The 15,273-nt window shown below is 37.3% G+C and overlaps 1 protein-coding gene across 1 annotated transcript in view; it reads right to left on the bottom strand.

Annotated features, from left to right (window-relative positions):
• Positions 1 to 15,273, bottom strand: part of LOC139689673 (hemocytin-like) — a 202,796-nt gene that overhangs the window by 42,341 nt on the left and 145,182 nt on the right. Inside the window, exons 62-68 of the mRNA XM_071586862.1 lie at positions 13,298 to 13,837; positions 11,459 to 11,577; positions 11,252 to 11,374; positions 10,939 to 11,150; positions 9,652 to 9,893; positions 8,506 to 8,694; positions 3,211 to 3,335 (exon numbers count right to left, since the gene is read on the bottom strand). Of these exons, the coding sequence (XP_071442963.1) occupies positions 3,211 to 3,335; positions 8,506 to 8,694; positions 9,652 to 9,893; positions 10,939 to 11,150; positions 11,252 to 11,374; positions 11,459 to 11,577; positions 13,298 to 13,837 (1,550 nt within the window). The remainder of the gene's footprint in view (positions 1 to 3,210; positions 3,336 to 8,505; positions 8,695 to 9,651; positions 9,894 to 10,938; positions 11,151 to 11,251; positions 11,375 to 11,458; positions 11,578 to 13,297; positions 13,838 to 15,273) is intronic.

Raw genomic sequence — 15,273 nt, 5'->3', positions numbered from 1 at the left:
AATAAGAAAAGGGAAGAACATAAACAAAGAAACGAGATGAAGAATAAATAGAGAGCTAGACAATTAACACTAGGGAAAAATAATAGGTTCCAAGAGATGTGGCAGAAGGATTTCAGATAAAAGGAAAAGTAAAAGTGCTACATAAGAAGGGAAGAGATTGGTCCGGATGGAGTATGGGAAATATTATACTCACCATAAGAGATAAGACAGGTAAGTTATTAATAGAGCCACAGAAATTGAGATGAGTGGATGGTGAAGAATGGAGAGAGAGAGGGAGGAAGACAAGTGCTGTGGTTTTAAGATGGGTGGGTGAAGAGAGGAAGTTGCGAGGGAGGGAATAAGAAAAAGGCAGAGGAAGTGGAGGGTGTAGGAAATATTGAAATGTGTTAGGATGTTGAGGGCCGTGATGGAAGAAGGGAGACCATTGGGAAAGCAGGCCAGAAGAAAGAAATGAGTGGGCTGTAGAGACAGCAGGAAGAGAGGCAGAATTTATGAGGAAATCAATAAAGATACAGGAAGTTCCTAAGACACATACTGGTAGAAATAAAAAGTCATCAGTGCCTGTCAAAAAATCTGCCTTTAAAGTACATAGAATACTTTGATTGATTGTTATGAAAACTACAGCATGAACACCTTTGTTCCTCCACACATCAGTTTCCACGTGAATCACTGTTTCATGTGGCAACATTTCAGTATTATTCATTTTACTTTTCAATTTGATTTTCAACAAATGCTCAGACACATCAGAATCTATATGGAATATTTGCCGCTGCATTTTTATAGAACATGGTTCATTTCAGTTACAAAAATTTCCAAAATCAGTTCTAAAAATTCTAAATTAAATAATCAAATCAAAGAAAATATCCTCCAATTTAGCTTCTATTTTATCCAACCACAGTTATCAACCCAAAGGCAGTATTGATGGGGAAGGGTAGAGTTCATCTAGTACTAAGCCCAATGGCATGTGATGCATCAGGGTGATAAGGGGGGCCAGTTCCTTTTCCTGTGCTGGTTATGGTTTCCCATGATCTGGTGCCCAAAAAATCACACCGCTTGGGTGGAGGGCTGAGGGTCCCCAAAGAGGCTTGCCCAGGAATCGATCCCTGGCCCTTTGGTGAATTGTCCAATGCTCTACCCCAGGGACTACCATCTTTCCTTTCTTTATTATATGCATGTACTTCGATTTTATCAGCTTATGCTTGAGCGTAAATTTAGTAAACACATTCCTCTGTTGAGGGACATCTTCAAGTGCTGGAAGAATTCCATCAGCAGAATGGTCACCTTCAAGTACATCAAGGCACTAACCTATCATGCAGCAAAGTGGAGCTGCCTCTGCTTGAGCATCTCTAACTTGAAACTTCCTTTCCAATGAGATGATCGGAATCTACTTCTAATCGTACAGAAACTTGCCTTTCTTCTTACAATAAAATTACCCTAAATTTTCAGCTCTTTTTTTATTTCCTGCCGATTACCGAGGAAGCTATACATCCACAGGAATCATTTCATTCAACAGATGTCTATTCCATTCCTATATCTATCTTGCATGTCCAACATTCTCCCTTCTACCATTGCCTTCAACATTAAAACTTTTGACTGGGTTTCAAATTCCCAGCTACTATGGAAACTGGAATTCAGGCAAATGAGTTCTCCAACTGATAAAATCTTATCTTGATAATCCAACACAGTTAGTTGAATTAAATGGAAAAAGGTAAGATATCCTTCCAGTCAAATACCGTGATCATCAAGTTCAGTCCTTACACCCTTGCTGTACCAAGTGATGAACAATGTTTTCTTTTTTAATGCAACTTGTAATATCACAATGCTTCTAGATGATTCCAAAATTTTCAAAGATATGTAAATATCCTCCATATGTTAATGATTTAATAAGCAAAACCCTCTCGCAAGCTATAAGTTGGTTTCCTCTTAATCATTTAGCCCCTAGATTGGATAAAACACAGCATTTTACATTGCACTCTTAGGTCTTAGCTCAGCTGATAGCAATTCAGTTAAGTTGTTATGAATTAACATCAATGGCAAGCTAACATGGGACCAACATATATTTGTAATATCTAAGAAAATTTCTAAATCCTTGCTTATGTTGAGAAAACCGAGGACATTGAGTCCTACCTGCAGTATATTTAAAAAAAATGATCTACCACTTCCCTCACGTACGGTGATTCATTCTCCCCCACATGAAGGCCATAAGAATTATTATTTTCTCCTCCCCGAAAGAACCCTGCAGACCTCTTTCTATAAAGCTAGGCATACCAACAGCACCTTCTTTAATATCTACATGCCTAAAATGTTTATGGTTATCTATGTAAATGCTCTTCTAGGCCTGATGTACTATATGTCTTCAAAATACCAGGAGACTATATTGATTCAGCCTTTGGCAGGCTCGCCAAGTCATTGTCATGACAGTATAGGCTCAAGATTGATCTTGTACCAGGATGAACTTACAACCTCCTGAAGCAAGATATCTCTAGCCAGAATTTTAGTGGAGCCCTATTCCCATTGTTTTAAACTAAAGCCCTCCACTCACCAGCTGAATTCTAAGAGCTCAATGGTAATGAAATGCATTTCTAATATTCACATTGCCTGCCCTAGGAGAAGTTTTTTTTGCATTTATTTTATATTGATGCTTAATTAACTGTGCTGTTTTTTACTTGATGAAATCTATAATGTTTAACACATTGACTGAATGAATGAATAAATGTATTATTATTAACATTCCATCGCTAATAAAAATGCCCTGCAACCGCTTTTCTTGCCTCCTCTTGATTTCTCTCCATAATTTTCTCTCTCCCCCCACAAGAGAGTGTACTTTTTCATTTGTCTTACTTTCTGTCCATTTTATATTTTCCATTCTCCTCCATATCTCTTAAGCCTCCAAATCTTCACCTATAATCTTGTGTCAACGACCAAGTTTCTAAGCCATACAACACTATGTATGCTTCATCCAAGTATTACACTGGTGATTTGTTTCAAAATCCCACAGCTGTTTGCACTTGCATGCAATTCACAAATCACACCCCAAACTCATATTGATAATCATAATTCAGTTTTACGTATTAGTAACATTATAAGTGCTACAAGAAATTTCAATTGGATTAAGAATCATGTTTTTTTATGCAAAAAAAACTATATTGGTTCCATCACAGAGGAACTGAAAACCTCTCAAGCAAATAAAATATATGATATCAAACCTACCTGGAACTCATGTTCTCCTGCAGGGTTTATGTCTCTCGCTGCCACATACGTACAGTTTCCATTAAAAGTGTAATTCACTCGATCAAAGGAAAGGTAGTGGGGATCTCCAAAACAGTCACATGTGCCTACAATAAATAGTCGATTAATATATAGTGTTGTTGAAGAATCGAAATGAAATGAGTATTCTAATTTCAACAACTACTTGGAACCCTTCAATAAACCTAGAGAGGGTATACGCAAGAGTCTTTGAAGGTCTTTTAATCAAAATTGTTATGTAAAAATTATGCAAGGGTTTCATGTTCAAAAATCACATCCACAAATTGATTATCTGCCTAAATGGTGCACCTATGCAACATTTCTGAACCTGAAACCCAACATAGCATTTAACTATGGAACATCAAAACTGAATATTCAACAGCCCAGTGGTTTTTGATGGGTGTACTCCAATGCTTCATGGTGTATTGCACAGGTCTGAGAAATTTTTATCAAAAAGTTCCACAATTCAAAAAGTAGAATTGCAAAGGGATAAAAAAAATACAAATTAACTTAAGAGAAGGAAAAGTAAAATATTGCCATTTTTCTAGAGAAAGAAGACACAAAAATTCTTTCACATGAAAGATGATGAAGGTTTGCAGACTACTAGTATTTTTTATTGACTCACTACTTATACAAAAACTACCAAAATTGAAGCTAATTTAACGAGTAGTCAATAAAAGGATATCAAAATGCTAAGCCACACTACAATTAAAAGGATTAGGGTTAGATCGTTAGAAGATATGCATGAAAGTTCTGGACAAAATTAGGGGCAATATTTGCATTAACCCATTAATATACCACCTACAACAAAAGCATTCTAATAAATGTATTTTGCCTAGACGAGGCTATGATTTGAACTTTCAATTTTCTTGTGTTCTATGCACAAGAAATTATTTTTATGAGACTTTGCATTCTTCAATACCCAAACATTTTCAACATTTCTCATTTGACTCACTGCCAATAAAGCCACAAAGAGCATGAAATGCAAATAAATTTAGGTTATTTGGGGCATATTAACTTATAGGAATTTTGACAAGGGAAATTAATATGCCACACTTGGGAATTGCGTCAAAATTGGGAATGTGCCACACTGAAATCTACTACCTCAACTTGCTTTAAAATGACAATCAAGATATTTTCTTTTGACAGTGATTTGATTTTTATGTTGAAACCAGATGAGTCATTGCAATTAAGGACAGCATATTGGAAATAAATGCACCCAAATTGCTGAATTTACTCCTAATCACTATGCTATAGAGCTATCAAATCTTGTATTGCTTCAATGTAGGGGCAACAGAAAAGGAAGGACTAAAAAGGAAGACAGATATTAAAAATATCAAGTATGATGTCTTATCACCACTGGTCTACTCACCATAACTGTTGCATTGTTAGGTGAACAAGTTTGTTTTATAATGATAATCAAATATGGGTGGTAGGTTAACAAAATGGGAACGAATGGAGAGAAACCTGGAATCACCAGTCTTCAACTTTGACACAGAAAGTCTTGGTTTTAACAATACAGTCAACTAATACCTCACTGCAATTGAACATCTCTAAGTAGGTACTGAATCCAGACTGCCTGCCACCAAAAGAGTATTTTCCTGCTCTTCCCTCCAAAATGTAACACATTGACTCTTAGCATTTATAAATAAAAAAGAACTCTGGTGACCACACTGATTAGATACCCTTTTGCATTCATTTGGAGTCTCATAATATATCTTTCCACAGCAGTGACATCCTAAAGATGACAGACGCCTATCAACGTATAGGATAGCGCTACAATCAGAACACAGCAAAATTTGGGGCATTTGAAATTTTGACGGACTACAAGTCTGTCATAATTCCACTGAAAAACTTACTTTTCTGTTTAAAATAGGATAGGAAGATAAATTTAACCTAGACAGTCACACATATCATAATTAAGTTTTAAACTGAATATTTTGTTAAAAAATTGCGCAGTTAAAAACCTCATCAGGAGTCCTCTGAAACACAGGCTAAAGTTACGATCTCCAAAGATGAAATTTGAAGAAATTGGTCCTCTCGCGAATGCACTAATTAACATCATGAATTGAATCGCCAATTACTTTGGCAGATAGAAAAAATAGCGCACTGATTTTTCAAATACCGGCTCTCACACTTTGAGCATCATTCACTGCGCTTTTTATGAAATAAACAAAATATCTCATACATTCCGTACCTCGACTGTAACGGCTGATGAGGATGACGGCGTAATTACAAAGGAAGAGAGTTAATTACTGAGCACTGGTTAATTAATGTTTCAGAGGGCCCAACTCTCGACTGCCGAGGTGCTGAGAATGCAGTTCGGCATCTCGGTTCCAGAGCCAACTGCCGCCCGCCGCATTGTGACGTCTTGGAATCATTACGGAGCGTAGGAAGTTGCTTGCTAGTGGGAGCCACACGGGAACGGCAATAAAATCCCGTGTATTTCCACGAGAGAAAAAATTTTGATTCTCATTTATAGCCTGGTCCGAATGATTGCCTTCCCCCAAAGCTCTCGTGATTTCATCAGGTTTATCCGCGGGAGTTTAACTAGTGCTCTTGGTTTGCTTTGAGACCATTGGGTCTGTATGTTAGCTTCATTCCAAAACTGTCTTCCCAGATAGGATTTAAAAGAACAGCACTTAAGCAGGATAGGAGGCCATAGTTGCGGGAACTAGGAGTGACAAGTCCCACCGCTGAGAAGTATTTTGCCATCGAATCAATACTCTGGGACCAGTGATGCGCACCACGGAGCGAAGTCGGATAATACGGCATTTCTAGTTCTCTTGAGATGTTTGTTGTAGGTTGTCTCACACGGGGTTTGAAATCTGCGATAGGCACTTGATTTGTACGTCCCTCATGCAACCAATAGCACACTCACTTGTCGCAAATACGTCTGTGAGCTTATGTCACATGGATGGCCAACACAACGCATTATTGAGATAGCAAATAGAGCTCATTCGAGAGTAAAACTCGGTAAATAATTGATAATCTTATTTATTTCATGTGCTTGGAGTACACGATATTCTCTTCGCGCTTATTTATCGAAAATAAATCCATACACACTGAATCGGAGAAAATTTCCGTCAACATGTCCGAGAAAAAGCACACCGTTGCATACTTTACAGGGGCGTTAGCTACGTATTAATCGTAATCTATTTTTTACTGTAAAACTGCAATATTAGCATAACTTTTTCAGTGATTTAATAGCAGTCAGCAATTCATGCACCTTTGGTGCTATGTTGGGTCCCGCAAAATTGGGTTGAAGTACATTATCGCAAAATGCTAGCACTGATTATTCCGTTTTTTTTAATGCATCATGCAAAGAGAGATGGCAATGATAACTGCGGTGTTATTGATTATTTGAATACAAAACTAAGTGATTTGAAATACTATGCATGAAATAATTTGTCAAATATCTTGGTTTAATTCTCAATATCTCTAGTCTTTATGTTACTACTTTTGTGCATACTTCCTTACTCTTTTTACATAAACTTGTTTCCTCATTTTTTCCCGCCATGTCCCCTGCCTATTATTGCTGCTATGATTTATATCACAACTGTTGTGTTGCCGTATTGTTTTATCATTGTACGGGCATGCTTGGTCAATAAATCGTTAATATTATTGCAAAGGTGCTAAAAGACATCCAATGACAGACTAACTTGATGGCGTAGGTAGAATGTGAACTTTTTCTACCAACCCTGCCACTGATGATCAAAAATCAAACAAATTAACTCAATGAACTCAGAGCAATGGGGAAACCACCCTCATTGCTTCTCCCATTACTCACTTACCCTCTTCTAGATCTCTTGAGACTATACTTCTCTTCCCAGACCAGCTTGGAAATATTTTAAATGCAAGTACATCTTAGGCTCAATTTCGACCAAATTTTAGCTTTTTGAAACTATCTACAAGATAAAAATGATAAAATGCCATGTGAAACAGAAAATAAAATCACTGTATCCTGATGCTAGAAAGAAATTATGTATCCATAGCAGTGTGTCTTAAAAATTCTTGATCACCTTACTGATTACACGAAATAGAATACAATTATCATAATTGTACCTTAAAATATACATATACATGAGGTCTGTCTGGAGAGGATACTGCCATACTATATTTTTAGAAAAATGGCCTACCTAGAATAATGAGGCCTTAGAATCCTTTGAAGTAGTTGTATTTTAGGGGAGGCGACCGACAGCTGAGGTCAATTGCACCATAGAGGATGGATAGGAGAGGATGAAGGGTGGAGAGAAACCCAGCGTCGGCATTAGCCTACTCTTTACGAAAGGCGCCAAGGGGTCCGCAGTTTAACGTCCCATTCGACGGACGGCGTACTCACTCAAAGTGCCCTCCACAAAGCACCTCAAGTAGGGATCGAGATACCTCTGAAAAATATTCAACACCGCTGGGATGCGAACCCGGGCCCTCTGGGTGGGAAGCCAGTACAATAGCCACTGCACCAATCCCGATCCCTTATCCCAGTCAAGACAAATAATTTTTACACTTCGGAATGTTGGCATTGTAATGCACAATTAGCGGATGACTCCAGTAAAAGTTACGGTCGCAGCATGTCCCGCAGTTTATTGGAATTACTCATACATTTATCTTTGCATCTCTTCTACTTTTCAAAACAATCGGCAAGGTCCTTTTTTGGAATGGTCATCAGCTGACTCATCTCCAGTTATGACCTTTTATTAGAAAACCTGTGTCATCATTTGTGTCTTGGAGCAAGTCCCCTGCAACTGCATGACGACATTCTTTAAGTTGACAATATAAAAGAGAATGCAGTGAGGCAGCTAATGACTATTCCAAAAGAAGGAATTTGTCAATTGTTTTGATAAGAAGTGAAAGAGGGATGCTGGGATAAGTGTGTGAGGTCCCAAGGGGAATATTGCGGGTGGGCTATTTTTTTAAAATATGGATGGATCCTTCCTGGACAGCTCTTATAATACATGAAGCCTTTGGGTTGTGAATAAAAATCTTTACAGAGCAGATAATTTACTTTGAAATTAACTCTAAATGAATATTTTTCAGCAATACATTTAGAACAAATTGTACACACTAAATTCTGCACAAGTTATGTTCTTTTAACGTTAGATCAAACTGAAACGTAATTATATGCGAATTGGAAATCTTCCTTAGATGTTCATTATGAATCACATAAAAACTTCCAAATGGAAACACCATTAAAATGCACCAACATGGTTCATAGTGTGCTGGACAAGTAATTCAAAGTAATGATGTACGAATACTCACAGTCTCTACACTCAGTGGGAACAACACATGCGTTTCCTTTTCGAACTAATCCATCAGGGCAGAAGCAACCAGAAAAGCATGTGTGATCCAATGTTGGGCAAGGGTCTTCATCCATGAGACTATCACAACTTGGCTCACACTGCCTTGTGTAACAGTCTTTATAAACCTCACCAGGAGGACATTCAGCAGCTGGAATGCATTGGTAATACAAATGTTTCCATTTTAACTTGTGAAGGTATTTGAATATAATGAATAGCCAAAAGATAAATGTACACATTAATTTAGTGATTAAAATCTCATTCTAGTTGCCTAATAATCAGTAAATAACTTTTGGATAGAATTTTATGACTCGATTTTAGGTTTTGGGCACTATTACCAAATGCACAGACACTTTGTAGTACTCTGCAAAAAATTCTTTGTTCATTTATCTTATTATCAACATCAACTATATGATACGTGAATTAACTAGCAAATGAAAACTGTGAATAAATCTTTGTCTGTAAATAAAATACATTGACATTGGAATGCTTGAACAATTAAAAAACTCCAACTTCTTCTAACTTCACTTCATTTGTTTAAATACTGCTGTTTATGGAAATTTAAAAAATAAGTTCATTAATTAATATTATACATTTCCATCTTAAATAACTTGAACAAAGACATATTGATATCTAACAAATCTATGTTGTATACATGTGTGTTTATAAACATTCAATTTACCACCATGCCAGAAAAGAGCAGATGCACATAAGATATATTAGAAACGGGAGATTAATACAACTTACATTCTGTTCACAGCTTTTATTTGTAAAAGTAGAAATTTGGTATTAAAAATTGCACAAAGAAACACACATGTTTAAGAGTCACTTGATGTGATTAACTTCATATTTAAAAAATAACTTAGATGAATAAGCCTTGAATGATTAGAATAACTATAAATAACTGAAATTGAGCCTGTTTAATTATTCAAATAAAATCCCTCATATACTTCTATACATTTTTACATGGAGATATGACCAAGTATAAAATTGGAATAAGCAGAGAGCCAGCAAGTATTCAAATAATGATGGCAGAAATTTGAAAAATTAAATTAAAAATGATATCATAATGGTAGCTCATTTAAACTGACCATTTAAGCAAACTTACCACAGCCATGAACAACTCTCCAGTCACCAATGTCTACAGAAGGGTCATGAGCTTTGCACTCGGTGGCAAAATGGAGCAAAGTTTCACAATGGCATTCTTTCTCTGAGTGAGACTCCAATGCCTTGCCTTTGCTCAGGGCCTCACTCTGTTTCTCCTCCAGGCACTTACATGCCATCTCCAGACACTGCGCCTCAAACTTATTCATGTTCACCACATCCTTGCATTTGGAAAATGACTTCTTCCTGAATATTGACGACAAGTTTCACAGAGGATAATTATGCATTGGCTACGCACACATAGGATGATATACATCCATACATTTTCCTTTGAGATATCCATGCTAAGATACATGAGCTATGTACATATGATGTAGCGAATTTGTTGGCGTCTGGATAATGTAACATCAGATGCATCTGCACATTAAATGTACAGGGAGTTTTTCTAAAAGGTCTCATACAGTGTCTGGAGCTGGTGTCATGACAACAGACTCAGAATTAAATTGCAAATGGACACAGTTCCTTGTATTCAATCGGGTAATATTGCAAGAGGGTATTAATTTAAATCTTGACAATGAAAGAATTATTTGAGCATCCAACACTAATTCCTCCGTAAAATTTGTTGTCTCCGGCGAAAATTTATGGAATTTGCATAACATATTGAAATAAAATTAATGACTTTGTATTTCCACACAAAAAGTGTGTGGAATTATAAAGTCAATTAATTGATTTCATGAAATTTTTAAATGACAAGCAGTTATAATGCCTGCTGTTTCAATTACACCATTCAATGTATATGCTCTTTTTTAAGCATGTTCATGGTGCCAAAATGTACCTGTATCTTTCACTTTTCTTTGCATTTAACGAATCCCATACCTACATGATTTGTACGGTCAGTGGAGAATAAATTTTTTTTTATAGTATGCATTCTTGATTTCTGACATATTTTCATGGAAAGTTATGAATATCAAATTATTTAATACACTTATGGTAGGACTTATACCCTATCGTTTAACATTCCAACACACCAGATGCAATCCTATGGTTGCTTTAAGTTTCCTCACCACATTTGATTAAGAAATGCCATTCAAACAAACATTTTCACGAGCATTTTCCACAATAAATATTATCTGATGATAAAAAAATAGAAACCACTCTAATCAGTTGACCAATCTCCATCTCATGCACAAGAAAGTTGTTAGTGCAAAGATGACTCTTAAAAGATGACAGCAATGCATGCAAATGTATTCCTCACAGTCCGGACACAAAAGAAGAAGAGGCATGTACTCACTTGGCCAATGAGCATATTTCCCAAGCCTTGGTTTGCATTTCAATCGGACATACTTTGGTCTCACATTCTTCGAAGCCGTTGATGAACCAACTGTCACCAAAGTCCTTGTTTGTCCTTGCCTCGGACCCATCTGGCATCCTCCTGTCATCCTTGGCATCATAGTTGTAATAACCACAGAGCCCATCCACATGATTCAACCAATTCTGAGATGCCTACATTTCAAAGGAATTATTCGGTGAGGAATGCATTTCATTCAATAGTTTTCGGTTCAAGGTGTTCTGGAGGCCACCTCATGCAAGGAATGCATACTCACCCCAACTTTAATGGCAGCTTTCCCATCCCAGTGAACCCAAAATCCATAGCGGGACTTGAAACTGATCGCATCTCCCACTTTTGAAACGACAAACTCCTTGTGCTTGGCTCCAATTTTCTTCATCTGCCAAAAAGATCCACACAAACAAACAAGTGAGCATTAAGATAATTTTAGATCCAAAACTTCATATTTGCCAACATTTATTACCTGGCCAGCTTTGTAGGTATGATGACCATATTCAACAGTTAAATCATTATTCAATTTCAAGACATGAGAATCCTGGGATATTATTACGTAAACAGGACATTCACTGCAATCTTTGTGAACTGCAAAAAATATTTTTGGGCATATTATTAGTTAGTAACCAAATCACAGAAATCAACTCTAAGGTTTGTTTCATAGGTGAAGGTAGAAGGGCTCATCTAATGCCAAGCCCTGTGGGATTAGACTTTCAAACATTCAATGGGTAGAAAGGATGCCAGTTCCTTCCTTCCCGGTATCGCACCCGAGGCCTCTCAAGGAGTTTTGGTACTAGAGAAATGGCACAGCATGGGTGAGGCTGAGGGCGCCTGCAAGCATCACTGGGAATTGAACCCAGGCCCCCTGTTTACTATTCCAGCACTTGACTCATTAGACTACCGCGCCATTAAGTAAGTAACTAAATCAATTCGTCATGACATCAAAAATTCAACCTTATCATCCATTAGATCACACAATATTGATTGAGGATTATAAGTATTAAATTAATGATTAAGAATAAACAATGCTAAGGAGCCAAAGCTACAGAAAAGTACAGCCTCATGATGACCAGTGGCATAGAAAGACATTTTCAACTGAAAACACTATGGCACAAATAATATCTACACTAAAAATGCATAAAATGCCTACAATGGCAAATGCGATAATGCTAGAGGATATTCAAGATTGATTTACAACAACACATGCAACCAAAAAAAAGGCAGACCTGGTACTTTTCCACATTATTATTTAAACTTTTCTAAACCAGTTTTACCTTAAAGAACATTATCACCAAATGTCACCTTAATAAAGCCTCTTCTGGCAAAGACGCATTAAAGTAAAACTGGTCACTTATGTTTAAATGACACTTTGGAAAAATATTATATCTGTCACTTCTTTGAATATACACTACTTGTATGAAGTTAAGCCTGAAACTACCGAGTTTACAAACAGATGCAAGTCCTGGGGTCTTACATTCCACCAAACCATAACGGTATAGAAGAGTGAACCACCCAATGAATTTAGAACCGTTGAGGGGCTAGAGAACAACAAATGTTCTTGGTTCACACCATGACTTAATTATGCAATGGGCCGATCAAAACTGAAAAACTTTGCCAATGTTTAATGAATACTTTAGTCATTTTTAAAATAATACATTCGATTAAATAAGCTTTCATTTTTAATTATTCAATCATTCATTTGAAAGAGTTGAGAATCTAATCTTAGCAAAAATTTAGACCAAACCTAACCATCTGTTCTCCTTTTCCACAAGATATTTATAACCTTTTTAACAAATCTGAGTAAAATTCTGATAAAAGTTTTTTTATAGACAAAGAACTTCAGTGATTCATTAAGGAATTAGATACCTTCGCTTTTGGTTTTCTTTTTAGCGAGCCTGAAACTATGCCACAGATGATGAACCAATGATTACAAAAAATGACCCAACTCATAATTTTGTCATTTGAAAACATTTTCTAACTGCCAGCATTCCTGGCAAATACACAATTTTGAAGGGCTACAGTTTTGATTTGTGACTGCTGAGACTGATCCATGTGAAAGGCTGACTTTTAAGGGCACAGAGATAAAGAGAAGGATGAGACAGTTGCATGATGTAAGCAAACAAGAAATCCTTACAATTATTTTCATCTTATAATGTTAACTTAATAACCGTAAAAACATATTCTGAATCAAATATTGCCTTGATACTTTACTTGCTTGATTTCGAACATTGAATGATACAGACTTAAGTGAACATTTAATAATATTTTAAATGTCAAGGGCATGTCAAATAGAATCACCAAAACAAACCTGTAACATTCCACTTCCCATCAGTGAGATCCCTTACGAGGATGTGATGGCAGACATCATAATTATATTCCAGGCCGTCAAAGGTCTCAAAATTGCGCCCATTCACTTTGCACACCGATTCACTGTGCGGGGGCATTTCAATCACCTTGACCAACTTGCACTCAAATTCTGGGCAGGTAACACCCAGCACGCCGTCCCTGACCTGTGACAGCTCATAACCCTTGGGGCATTTCTGAGGAGGGCACACCACGGGCCTCTCCGTTGTTGTCGGCATCTTTGGGGTACAGATATATTCTGGACAAGTAGTCGTCATCCTCTCTGGTTCCTCCCTGTACCTGGATGACTGCTTCCCGGCATAACCTGCTCTTCCCTTAGCACCACCCTTGGCAACACCCTTAATGCCACCCTTAACGCCACCCTTCACCCCACCATACTTTCTAGACACCATTTCTTGGAAATGGATGTTCGCACTCTTCATCTCAGTGTGGAATCCAGCAGGGCATTCCGTCTCTGGGCACACCGTGGTGGTAGGGATGGGAACTGCAAAATCATAAGAGCTCCCATTAGTAGAAAGGAATGATGGCCATGATAACAATTCAGGCACATAATGAATGTCCTAGATTGCACTGCAATTGGGGAGTGAGATAGGAGAGAGAGAGAATGAAACACGGATGTAGGATTGGGAGAGAGAGAGAGAGGTAGAAGTGAACACCAATACCAATGACTAACTGCTGCTGGCAGTCTTCCTGCTGCATACTCTACAAGATACACCACCCATGATCATTAACCCATCCAAAGACCTTGACAATATTGCATCAGCACGAGAAATCCTCAAACACCAATTCAGAGAATCAGCACCAACCCAAATGGATTCTGAATTCATTAGAGTTCGTGCTGAAGCCATCCTGACTCCATCCCTGTGTCTTCGGAGGTATCAGCCTGTTCATGAATTGCCATCGCATCTAATACCATCATCATTACACCAGAGGAAGGCACAATATCCATTACAGCAATATTAGAACTGAAGCATTAAAATTAGGGCCCAAGGAAATGGGCATCATTTAACTAATAACCCAAAAGTATAAAGGATACAAACGGAACTACTGCATTCAAACATAAATAAAGAGATATCTACAATGTAACATGTTCTACTCGGTTTATGAATATCTCAACAAAAACCTGATCTTTGAGTCCATACTTTTAAGTTTATAACAGGGCTCTTAGCCTAGTTCATATTAATGTTCCACCATTTTGAAAGGATGTTTGTGCTTAGGTTCACATTTAATGTGTGTGTATGTATGTTTATGTCACATTAAATGTAATTTTTAGTACTCTATATTTTGTATCTCAATTGAGCCTGCATGCACTGTACTCCTCTTTGATGTGCCTTATATCATGTACATATGCCAACCACCTGGTATTTTTGTAATATGATCTTTGGGCAAATAAAATGTATTAGTATTATTAAGAAAGTTTACCAAGTGAATCTCATATCATAGTGTAGTACCTACACAGCAGGGATGCTATAAAAATGGCTCTTGGCACAACCAATGCAAGTAATGTCTCGTTTCTCACTTGCACTAACTTGACAAGTGCATTTCACACCATCTCTGCCTTTCCCCCAATGAATCTCGTAGTCCAGATGCTATTATCTTTTATCGCTTAAAAGGGAAAGGGATAAAAGCTCATATTTTTTGGATTTCTGAGCAATTCAAGAACTGTCAGAAACACAAAGACTGACACAGCAGCGAATGGAGCAATGAGTGAGCTCATGCCTGGATCAACACGGGTAATTTTAGATTCAGAGGTTATGATGCAAAACATAGATAAAGAGTAATAATGGTGGGAAGCATGGTATAACAACAGGAAATACACCTTGCACCGTGAAACTGGAGGCATTGGCACTTCCATCAGGAGCAGCCAGCCAGGAATTAATTGGTTTCCGATTCCAAGTTTCCCATGAGAACAATTTCTTT

The sequence above is a fragment of the Hetaerina americana genome, unplaced genomic scaffold (genome assembly GCF_022747635.1).
Source record: "Hetaerina americana unplaced genomic scaffold, ioHetAmer1.1.p SCAF_27, whole genome shotgun sequence".
NCBI lineage: Eukaryota > Metazoa > Arthropoda > Insecta > Odonata > Calopterygidae > Hetaerina > Hetaerina americana.
Note: the sequence above shows the minus strand (reverse complement) of the source record. Positions and strands in the feature narration are given on the sequence as shown.